This window comes from Pseudophryne corroboree, chromosome 4 (genome assembly GCF_028390025.1).
Source record: "Pseudophryne corroboree isolate aPseCor3 chromosome 4, aPseCor3.hap2, whole genome shotgun sequence".
Lineage (NCBI taxonomy): Eukaryota > Metazoa > Chordata > Amphibia > Anura > Myobatrachidae > Pseudophryne > Pseudophryne corroboree.
Window position 1 is genome coordinate 12,549,894 of NC_086447.1, and position 12,619 is coordinate 12,562,512.

Genomic DNA, 12,619 nt, shown 5'->3' on the forward strand with positions numbered 1-12,619 from the left:
TTACTGCACTGGATGAGGTATCATATTCCAGTACTGCTCCCTATCGGTAGAGTCTCATTTAGACCTTATAAGTCAATGATCAGCTGGCATCTATTGATTCCTCAATTACTGCAATAATTCCCTGTCAAAAGGGTTAATGTGAAGGGGGCCGTTTCAGTATAGTCTATTATACTGCACTTGACTTTACAGGGTGAGTCTGCTGCTGAAGGATAGTTTCTAATGCACTAATATTTTCAGTGTCAGACAGCGGCTGAAGGGTATTCTCTGATACACAGTTCTATTTCCCTTCAGTGAACTGCCTGTCTATTTCACAGTCTATGTCAGGCAGCCTGTACACTTATCGGATGGGTCTGTTTATTCCTCCCACTTCCCCCTTAGGTCTCAACTCACAGCTCCTGTTGGTCACACTTTCGGGGGCCGCCTCTCTGAAGGCGTCTCTTGGATCAGATTTCCACAGACTGTCCCGTCTGTTCTCCTCAGCAGCTCAGTCAGGGAGATGCAGCACCTTGAACCCCACCGTAGCTCCTTGTCAGGTAAGGTCAATCTCCCGCCTTGCCGCTCCGTCCCGTCACTATCCTCAGCCACCCTCCGCGCTATCTCTTTTCCTCGGGGTGCGTACGGGTGGGCTCCGGTGCCGGACTACACAGCGCCTCCTGTCATAAACCTCAGCCGCACACCGCTCTCCTCAGCGTCTCTGTGTCCTCGCGGCTCTCACTCCCGCTCTCCCTCGAGCTTCCCTCAACGGCTCTCTCAATCCGGGCACATCTCAGTCAGCACGAGAGCTTCTGGAAGATTCAAGCTAATCCTGCTCGTGCCAACGTACCACAGTACCGTCCAACACATTAATGTCCAATATCCCCGTTCTCCACCAACAACCCACAAATATATATATATACAGTACAAGAGTCACATCAAACAATGTGAATATATATCATCTATTTACAAAGGCAGTAATTATATAGTACATAGTTCATATATGTACACAAGCAGTGGATAACTAGATTATATATATATATATAAATATATATAGATACACATATATATACATTCAATGTAAGCCTCAGGGAACAGAGATCATCATGTATCTCCTCTTTGTCATTTATTTAGTTTTACAGGGCTACACTCTCCCCCTGGTGAGTACATTTACACTATTTTAAAGTTAATTGTATATCACCACACACATATACATTCCAATGTTCACACTAAGTATTACAGATTATATTTCATCCAAAATATGGCCATGACATCATCATGTGGGGTTGCAATACCAAAGGAATTTCAGTTGGGGTTCCCAACTGGTCATAGGTGAGTATTCTAGGGGCCCTCTTAACCCTTTGAGGCCTAGGTGACATAGATGGTTGTTCAAAATTAAGCCCTTCTCCTATATTATCCCCATGGATGTGGTCAGGAACTTCTGTTATTCCACATATCGATTCACTTTCATTACCATCATGGCTTCCAACACTCTCCGGTTCTACCCCGGTGCATGAAGAGGGTATTTTTTCTTGTCCTCCAGGATATGAATCCAATACATGGGTTTTGGATTCCCAAGGTTCACTATCCCAAAAGTAGTATCCTGCTTTGAAGTCATCTTCAATGTCCTCAGCTTCTTTTCTTGGACTCTGAAGGTTAACTTCCTGTGTACCAATGCTTTTAATTTCACTATCTTCCATAGGAAACGTTACATTATTTTCCCATCTAATGTCCTGAGCAATAGGGAGTAAATGTTTTCTAAGGTAAGTGACCATATTTCCCTGCCCATTTGCTGGGGCTAATTGGTATACCGGAATGTTAGGGAGCTGTTTCAATACAATAAAAGGAGTGGATTTCCATTTATACTGTAACTTTTGCTTTCGTGGTAACCCCAGAGCTCTAATCAGCACTCTATCTCCAGGCTTTAAGATGTGTTCCTTAATATGTCGATCAAAATATTCTTTATTTCTGTCACACATTTTCTGGGCGGCCCTTTCAGCGAGTTGATAGGCTTCTCGTAATTGTTGACGAAGTTGTTTAACATATTGGCTGTGAGATATCTTTGAACTAGAATTATTGCGAGTTCCTAAACAAATATCTATGGGCAATCTGGCCTCCCGACCAAACATGAGGTAATATGGGGTGTATCCCGTGGTGTCATTTCGAGTGCAATTATATGCATGCACTAAAGGAGCAATATATTTCCGCCAGTTGGATTTTCTTTTAGAGTCTAATGTGCCCAACATGTTTAATAACGTTCTGTTAAATCGCTCAGGCTGAGGGTCTCCTTGGGGATGATAGGGGGTAGTTCGGGATTTGGTTATACCACAGCAATGACACAGTTCTCGAATTACTTTACTCTCAAATTCTCGACCTTGATCTGAATGAATCCTTGCGGGCAAACCGTAATGTACAAAGAATTTCTCCCACAATGTTCTTGCAACAGTTAGGGCAGTCTGGTTCACAGTTACGTAGGCTTGAGCATACCTTGTAAAATGGTCAGTTACTACCAGAATATGACAGTCTGATCTACCAGGGCCATCTAAGGTAAGGAAATCGATGCATACTAACTCCATAGGTCCCGTACTGGTGATATTAACTAATGGAACGGTAGATATAGGTAAAGTTTTTCGGAGAATGCAATTCCCACAGGTTCTACAGAATCGTTCTATATCCTGATTCATATGAGCCCAGAAAAAACGATCGGACACCAACCCCTGGGTTTTCTCATATCCAAGGTGGCCATGTTGATCATGCAAGGCTTCTAGCACCATCTGTTTATACTTGGTGGGTAATACTATTTGCATTTTAGTACCTCCGTCTTTCTTGATTGTTTTCCGAAATAATACCCCATTCAGCATGGTTAACTTCCGGTACTGCCTCATCAATATTTGTGCCTTCCTTGGTAATTGAGAACGATGCAACTGATAATTATGATCTTCGATAATCCTAACAATAGGAAGAATATCGGGGTCAGTTCGTTGTTCTTGAGCCAATTGTTCAGAGGTTATTATTCCTAACCCCTGGAGTTCAACCCGTCCTAACCTGCAATAGAGAGGTGGAATAGCTATTTCAGAGGCTCCTATATCATATACCGCCGCCACTTCTTGATTTTTGGTGATACTAATATGGTGGCACAGTCCTTTTACTACTCCAGCAGGTACTTCAATCCAATCATATTCGCCTTCGGGAGCTTCAGAGTGTGGCATCCTAGATAAAGCATCAGCATCCTGGTTATTAATACCTGGCCTATATTTGAGAGTGAAGTCATAGTTGGTAAGGGCTGCAAGCCATCGGTGTCCAGTGGCATCAAGTTTAGCGGAGGTCTGTACATAAGTAAGTGGGTTGTTATCCGTCTGTACAATGAATTTCGCGCCATAAAGATAGTCATGTAATTTTTCGCTAACCACCCATTTTAATGCTAGAAATTCCAACTTGTGAACGGGATAATTTCTTTCACTACTAGAAATTCCTCTACTAACATAGGCAATGGGTCTCAACAATTGCTCTTGTTTTTGGTACAACACCCCCCCTAGCCCGTCTAATGAGGCATCTATGTGTACTTCGTAAGGCAAATCCGGTATAGCATATGCCAACACAGGAGATTCAGTGAGGCGATCTTTCAGAGTAACAAAGGCTTTCTCACACTGATCCGTCCACCTGTTTCCAAACAATTCTCTGGGCTTATGGTAAGACATGTCTACCTCGGATTTCTTTCTTCTGTCTTTATTGACGGGCGGATACCCTCTTGTTAAATCTGTCAGTGGTTTAGCGATTTTAGAATAGTGCTCTACGAACTTCCTGTAGTATCCACAAAAACCCAGAAAAGACCTCAGTTCCTTAAGGTTGGTTGGTCGGGGCCATTTCTTCACCGTGGCTACTTTATCGGGATCAGTAGCTATCCCTTGCCGACTCACCACATGTCCCAAGTATTTGACTGAAGATCTACACAATTTACATTTTTCGGCTGAAAGTTTTAATCCTCGAGCTCGTAGACGATCTAACACTTTCAGTAATCGTTCATTGTGTTCATCTAGATCTTTTCCGAACACGATGATATCGTCGAGATACACTAATACTTCCCGGTAACACATGTCACCTACAGTTTGTTCCATGGTTCGTTGGAAAGTAGCCGGTGCTCCCTTGATTCCTTGGGGCATCTTTAAAAACTCATAGAACCCAATAGGGCAGATGAAGGCAGTTTTGGCCCTGTCCTCCTTACTCATGGGGATCTGATAGTACCCGCATCGTAGATCAAGAACGGAGAACCACTGGCTCCCTTGAAGGCAATCCAATGCCTCGTCTACTTTAGGTACAGTGTATTGATCAGTCACTGTTCTATTGTTAAGAGTACGATAGTCTATACATAGACGAATTTCTCCGGTCTTTTTCCGAGCAACCACAATAGGTGAAGCATACTGACTTTCGGAATCGGCGATGACATTATTCTCCAACAAATTCCTAAGGTGACTCCTGACGTCTTCGAAATCAGCCGGAGCCAATCTCCTGGATCTCTCTCGGAATGGAGTATTATTTGTCAATCTAATATGATGTTCAACACCCGATGCAATCCCTAGGTCCCAATCACTTTTGGAAAAAACATCTTCCCTTAACATGAGCTGTTCCATTAGCAGTTGTTTTCGAGTCTGATCAATATCACTCCCCTGAAAACACTCTTCCAGATTCAATTGGTTATAATTTCCCTGAGACCCATTAGACAAAGGGGTAACCATTCGATCAGGATGACTTTCCAAGAAGTTACAGTGAACGGTTTCTGGTTCTATCAATGGTCTCATCCCTTCATTATTTCCCCTGTCTTGTTTATCACACCATTGCTTTAAATTTCTAAACATATTGGTATTAGTACCCACTATAGCGGACAAGTGGCCATTATCCCCAGGGGAATCAGGGCAAATCAGGGCTACCAATGGGATAGAATCATTAGGGGTAATTAATCCAGGTTCCAAAGTAAGTTGTGTAACTATGTACCCTAAATACGGGTACTTCTGTTCACTGAGGCCCCATACTGTAAGACCGCTAAGAGCTTGAATGGGAACAGTTGACAGATTCTCCCGGTACCATGTTTCAAATACAATGGACACTTGTGACCCACTGTCCAACAACACCATACATTCCTGTCCATTTATAAGTGCTTTCACTAATGGTGCATTTCCCATAAGACAGTCTGGAATAGCATCGGACCATTGGGCACTCCCCATAGCATGAACAGTTATTGTTGGGGAGCCTGTGAGGGGTTCACAGAACTCCCGTTGGGGTTTTCCATCTGCTCCTCTCTGGACCGGTGGTAAAACGGCATTCGTCCATTCCGCTCCATACCACTCACTGGGCATTCAAAAGATCTATGTCCTGGTTGTCCACAACTATAACAGAGTATATTCCCACGTCTACCACCTCCCCTGGTCCTTCCTCGGGTTGAGTCTGACGACCAGTAGGGCCTTGATGAAGCTGTACTCTGTAAAGCAATTAACTGGTCTATTTTTTTATTTTGATCTTCCAGTAACTTAATCAATCGGTCATCCATAACAGTGGAGGTGGGGGCAGGTATCGCCGGTAAGATAGCTTTGACTCTCTTAATAGTCTTGTCTCGATTCTCGATTTGTACTTCCTCTATCTTGACCTCCCTCACAAGTTCCGTAAGACTGGGTGCGGGTCCTGACCGTCGGGTACAACGTAGTCTTTGTGCAACTGGATTTAGAGTTAGAGCTCCTTTCAGAACCTGTCGCATTCGTTGGTCATCTACCGCATCCCTAACTATCCCCCCTTTCTCTACAATTTGATAAATCAATCGATCCACTCTATAAATATATTGAGTGAGAGTCTCCCCCGGCTCCTGATAGGTGCGATGTAATCTTGACATCAGATCTCCTACATCTTCCATGGTGCCATAAGAAAAATCCAACGCTTCTAGATAATCTTTCAGAGTGGCGGTAGATTTACTCCTTCTGGTGGCTTGAATCACTCTCATAGCAGGTCCCCGGAGACTTTCCACTATGCGCTGTCGTTTGATATGCTCAGGACATTGCCACTCTTCAGAGTGCTGAATGGCAGCTTCTCTCCAAGTATCATATGTTTCTTCACCAGCAGGTACAGGGGAAATACCAGAGAAAATCCTAAGTCTCCTATATCCCCCTTCATAATGTAATCTCTCCATCTGACTAACCATTTTATCCATCATGGTTTTCACCCCTTTTCCAGGAGATTCTTCCTTATCCTCTGTTCGATCTTCCCCACTGGGGATATGAAAACAGTCTCCTACAGCCGTGGTATCATTTCCTATATCTTCTCCTGGGGTGGCCGCTTCTTCCATGGTTTCAGGCCATACTAGTTGAACTTTTCGCCCAGGGACATCTTCAACCACCACCATACAGGGTAGTAATGTGTTATCCAAAGGAAGTCTATTACTAAGTAGGATAGCAAAAGTTTCTCCATCTTGTCCTTTCCATCGATCAACCGTACATGGTTGACTAATACCATACAGTTGTACAACAGCCCGAATGACTGCATCATCACTGGCCGATGAAAGTTGTCCAACTAATCCGAAGCTACATAAGGGTTCCATGCCCTTTTCTTTACACCACCTATAGATATCGGCGTTGGTAACTTCTTCCATGATGTATATTTTCGATATGGAACACTGAATCTTGGGTATAGTAGGATCTCAGCAGTGCCTCCAAATGTAACACTCCTTTGTACCCTAATAATACACTGAAGAGGTTACTATTTCAATTGAACAGAGTGCCTCCACCCAAGCAATATTTATTCCCCCCTTTAGCTTGCTTGGGAAAGCATTTACCAGTAATGCTATATACATATACTGTATCCAAAGGGGTAATTGATAAAAGAGGTTGTTTACCTTATTGTCACCTTATGTCTTTCAGGGGCTGTTCTTTCGTTTACCAAGGATGTTCTCCACCTCACCGGTAAGTATTCATTAATATAACTCACTTCATATATAAATATGATGGTTTATTCACAAAGATGACAATATTTATTTAACTGAAACAATGCATATCATTATACTATGCTATACCATATCCTTTCCCTATACATAAAAGATTACCGTGCATGCAATACAAAAAAAACTGGTTGCTACTGAACTTTATAAAGTTAGGTTGTTAATATTTATACAGTAACCTTAGATTACCCACTTTATATTACCATTCTCCGTTATGGTATACCATATGGTGATTGTTGGTGCACAGTTGGGGCCCAATATAATTTATATTATACATATGCCTTTTTTCGAAGTATAGTGACATGAATCTATGTCTGTTTCCGGAGTACAAGGTAAGTTGTAGAGATACATATGCTTTCCAATTTCATCCGAAGTATCTGGTCTACCTCTACTGATAACAATATTTTAGTGAACTAGTGTTTACTGGTTGAACTCCGCTCTGAGAGTTTAGTGTGGGTTGTTAGTCTTCAACAAAAAGAAAAGTTACCAGTATCCCCTCTGCCTTTTATGTCACTCGAAATTTCCCTGGCATACTAAACTCCTTCCACATATAATGTTCCTGTGCTTTTGTATATCCTTCGGTACTCTCGTCCCCTCTATATAATATTAGTGAACCTTAGTCCATTTCCATAAGATCTTTCTCCTCGATCATCACCTGCTGTAAACTAAAGCAGGCTCTCCTCCCCCATCTCTGGAGCAAATTCCCCTGTCTGGATGCTCTTCCTAAAAGTCACTCCACATAGTACAACTGACTGATGTTACCTCAGCATCCCCTTTATTCGTTAACGTGGTCTTGGGTCATACCTCCTTCAACACACAGAGCCTGACTCTCCTCTCTGTCCGGTATGCTCCAATAACTATATACAGTTACTGCACTGGATGAGGTATCATATTCCAGTACTGCTCCCTATCGGTAGAGTCTCATTTAGACCTTATAAGTCAATGATCAGCTGGCATCTATTGATTCCTCAATTACTGCAATAATTCCCTGTCAAAAGGGTTAATGTGAAGGGGGCCGTTTCAGTATAGTCTATTATACTGCACTTGACTTTACAGGGTGAGTCTGCTGCTGAAGGATAGTTTCTAATGCACTAATATTTTCAGTGTCAGACAGCGGCTGAAGGGTATTCTCTGATACACAGTTCTATTTCCCTTCAGTGAACTGCCTGTCTATTTCACAGTCTATGTCAGGCAGCCTGTACACTTATCGGATGGGTCTGTTTATTCCTCCCACTTCCCCCTTAGGTCTCAACTCACAGCTCCTGTTGGTCACACTTTCGGGGGCCGCCTCTCTGAAGGCGTCTCTTGGATCAGATTTCCACAGACTGTCCCGTCTGTTCTCCTCAGCAGCTCAGTCAGGGAGATGCAGCACCTTGAACCCCACCGTAGCTCCTTGTCAGGTAAGGTCAATCTCCCGCCTTGCCGCTCCGTCCCGTCACTATCCTCAGCCACCCTCCGCGCTATCTCTTTTCCTCGGGGTGCGTACGGGTGGGCTCCGGTGCCGGACTACACAGCGCCTCCTGTCATAAACCTCAGCCGCACACCGCTCTCCTCAGCGTCTCTGTGTCCTCGCGGCTCTCACTCCCGCTCTCCCTCGAGCTTCCCTCAACGGCTCTCTCAATCCGGGCACATCTCAGTCAGCACGAGAGCTTCTGGAAGATTCAAGCTAATCCTGCTCGTGCCAACGTACCACAGTACCGTCCAACACATTAATGTCCAATATCCCCGTTCTCCACCAACAACCCACAAATATATATATATACAGTACAAGAGTCACATCAAACAATGTGAATATATATCATCTATTTACAAAGGCAGTAATTATATAGTACATAGTTCATATATGTACACAAGCAGTGGATAACTAGATTATATATATATATATATAAATATATATAGATACACATATATATACATTCAATGTAAGCCTCAGGGAACAGAGATCATCATGTATCTCCTCTTTGTCATTTATTTAGTTTTACAGGGCTACATGTAGCTACCATAGGTGCAGGGAGTACAGCTGGTATGGGGCCCAGAGCTGAGAGGGGCCACCTTCCCTGTCACAGTTACATGTGTTATATACATTGTGTAGTTACCATAGGTGCAGGGAGTGCAGCTGCTATGGGGCCAGAGCTGAGAGGGGCCACCTTCCCTGTCACATTTACATGTGTTATATACAGGGTGTAGCTACCATAGGTGCAGGGAGTGCAGCTGCTATGGGGCCCAGAGCTGAGAGGGGCCACCTTCCCTGTCACAGTTACATGTGTTATATACAGGGTGTAGTTACCATAGGTGCAGGGAGTACAGCTGCTATGGGGCCAGAGCTGAGAGGAGCCACCTTCCCTGTCACAGTTACATGTGTTATATACAGGGTGTAGCTACCATAGGTGCAGGGAGTGCAGCTGCTATGGGGCCAGAGCTGAGAGGAGCCACCTTTCCTGTCACAGTTACATGTTATATACAGGGTATAGCTACTATAGGTGCAGGGAGTGCAGCTGCTATGGGGCCAGAGCTGAGAGGGGCCACCTTCCCTGTCACAGTTGCATGTGTTATATAAAGGGTGTAGCTACCATAGGTGCAGGGAGTGCAGCTGCTATGGGGCCCAGAGCTGAGAGGGGCCACCTTCCCTGTCACAGTTGCATGTGTTATATACAGGGTGTAGCTACCATAGGTGCAGGGAGTGCAGATGCTATGGGGCCAGAGCTGAGAGGGGCCACCTTCCCTGTCACAGTTATATGTGTTATATACAGGGTGTAGCTACCATAGGTGCAGGGAGTGCAGCTGCTATGGGGAATAGAGCATAGAGGGGCCACCTTCCCTGTCACAGTTACATGTGTTATATACAGGGTGTAGCTACCATAGGTGCAGGGAGTGCAGCTGCTATGGGGCCAGAGCTGAGAGGAGCCACCTTCCCTGTCACAGTTACATGTGTTATATACAGGGTGTAGCTACCATAGGTGCAGGGAGTGCAGCTGCTATGGGGCCAGAGCTGAGAGGGGCCACCTTACCTGTCACAGTTACATGTATTATATACAGGGGTGTAGCTACCATAGGTGCAGGGAGTGCAGCTGCTATGGGGCCAGAGCTGAGAGGAGCCACCTTCCCTGTCACAGTTACATGTGTTATGTACAGGGTGTAGCTACCATAGGTGCAGGGAGTGCAGCTGCTATGGGGCCAGAGCTGAGAGTGGCCACCTTCGCTGTCACAGTTACATGTATTATATACAGGGGTGTAGCTACCATAGGTGCAGGGAGTGCAGCTGCTATGGGGCCCAGAGCTGAGAGGGGTCACCTTCCCTGTCACAGTTACATGTGTTATATACAGGGTGTAGCTACCATAGGTGCAGGGAGTGCAGCTGCTATGGGGCCCAGAGCTGAGAGGGGCCACCTTCCCTGTCACAGTTACATGTGTTATATACAGGGTGTAGCTACCATAGGTGCAGAGAGTGCAGCTGCTATGGGGCCCAGAGCTGAGAGGGGCCACCTTCCCTGTCACAGTTACATGTGTTATATACAGGGTGTAGCTACCATAGGTGCAGGGAGTGCAGCTGCTATGGGGCCAGAGCTGAGAGGGGCCATCTTCCATGTCACAGTTACATGTGTTATATACAGGGTGTAGCTACCATAGGTGCAGGGAGTGCAGCTGCTATGGAGCCAGAGCTGAGAGGGGCCACCTTCCCTGTCACAGTTACATGTGTTATATACAGGGTGTAGCTACCATAGGTGCAGGGAGTGCAGCTGCTATGGGGCCAGAGCTGAGAGGGGCCACCTTCCCTGTCACAGTTACATGTGTTATATACAGGGTGTAGCTACCATAGGTGCAGGCAGTGCAGCTGCTATGGGGCCCAGAGCTGAGAGGGGCCACCTTCCTTGTCACAGTTACATGTGTTATATACAGGGTGTAGCTACCATAGGTGCAGGCAGTGCAGCTGCTATGGGGCCAGAGCTGAGAGGGGCCACCTTCCCTGTCACAGTTACATGTGTTATATACAAGGTGTAGCTACCTTATCTCCTGCGCTTTCCTAATTCAGTTTTTTGTATAAAGAAGGAGTGAACCTTTACTTATCTTATCAAGGCAGATGGGTTTCTTACGTCCTACTTCCTTCTCAATAGTTTTCAATATGAATAATAATGAGTAGTGAATAATAATATCCAACAATCCAGTGTCAGAACATGTTAAAAAAAAATGTATAAAACACAATCTAGTGTATTACCATTATAAAAATATTTCAATTAAGAATAATAGAATAATAGATTCTTTGGTCTTAATTTCTAGTGAGAGTAGTCCACACATATATATAAAAACAATTTCTTTAATGCTAAAAGTTGTTCCAATCACGGAATATCATTCAGACATATACGGATATAGCATATATCCACTTTTACATCCAATCATTTGTGAGGGTGGCTTCCTACCAGATTTGGGAAATTTTGAGGCGCTTAAAATTAAGCTTGTGCAGATGTCTCAGCAGTCCCGGGAAAACCAGCTCCAATGGTCAGCACCCCGTCCTCTCCTCGTCTGGTACGTCTGCCACAAATCCTCACCGTCAGCCAACGCGTTTCGATCAAAATCGTTGATCTTTGTCAAGGCATAGTGTGATGACCTCCTCTTCCAGCTCTTTATACCCCTATGAATTAGTATTCCTAATTGCTGGGAGGAGCCACTCTCACTTACAATTAACATTTGTTTTCTATATAAATCATTCTCAAACTCCTTATTTTCCATTTATAAATGATTCTTTAATACAATCTATTACTATATTTTCGATTGTACATAACAATACATGATTAAAAGACAGTTAAAAATAATGAAAACATAAATTGACGTGGACCGGAAGTGCATAGTGCAACCAGAAATAGTCCCCGTTGCACTATGCACTTCCGGTCCACGTCAATTTATGTTTTCATTATTTTTAACTGGAAGAGGAGGTCATCACACTATGCCTTGACAAAGATCAACGATTTTGATCGAAACGCGTTGGTGACGGTGAGGATTTGTGGCAGACGTACCAGACGAGGAGAGGACGAGGTGCTGACCATTGGAGCTGGTTTTCCCCGGACTGCTGAGACATCTGCACAAGCTTAATTTTAAGCGCCTCAAAATTTCCCAAATCTGGTAGGAAGCCACCCTCACAAATGATTGGATGTAAAAGTGGATATATGCTATATCCGTATATGTCTGAATGATATTCCGTGATTGGAACAACTTTTAGCATTAAAGAAATTGTTTTTATATATATGTGTGGACTACTCTCACTAGAAATTAAGACCAAAGAATCTATTATTCTATTATTCTTAATTGAAATATTTTTATAATGGTAATACACTAGATTGTGTTTTATACATTTTTTTTTACATGGTTCTGACACTGGATTGTTGGATATTCACTACTCATTATTATTCATATTGAAAACTATTGAGAAGGAAGTAGGACGTAAGAAACCCATCTGCCTTGATAAGATAAGTAAAGGTTCACTCCTTCTTTATACAAAAAACTGAATTAGGAAAGCGCAGGAGATAAGATATCCAAATAATTCTTCGTTTAACATTAGAGCTTCATTGGGGTGAAGGTAATACCCCCCTTTGGATATCTATTCCCCTGCTGCTTGTGAGCGCAATTTCATGCAGGTGTAATCTTTTTATAAAGGTGTAGCTACCATAGGTGCAGGGA

At 43.8% G+C, this 12,619-nt stretch overlaps 1 protein-coding gene across 1 annotated transcript in view; it reads left to right on the top strand.

The window, feature by feature from the left end:
* Positions 1–7,251: 7,251 nt before the first annotated feature.
* LOC134910693 (fucolectin-like) overlaps positions 7,252–12,619 on the top strand; it is a 104,338-nt gene continuing 98,970 nt past the window's right edge. Inside the window, exon 1 of the mRNA XM_063919016.1 lies at positions 7,252–7,281. Coding sequence (XP_063775086.1) covers positions 7,252–7,281 — 30 coding nt within the window. The remainder of the gene's footprint in view (positions 7,282–12,619) is intronic.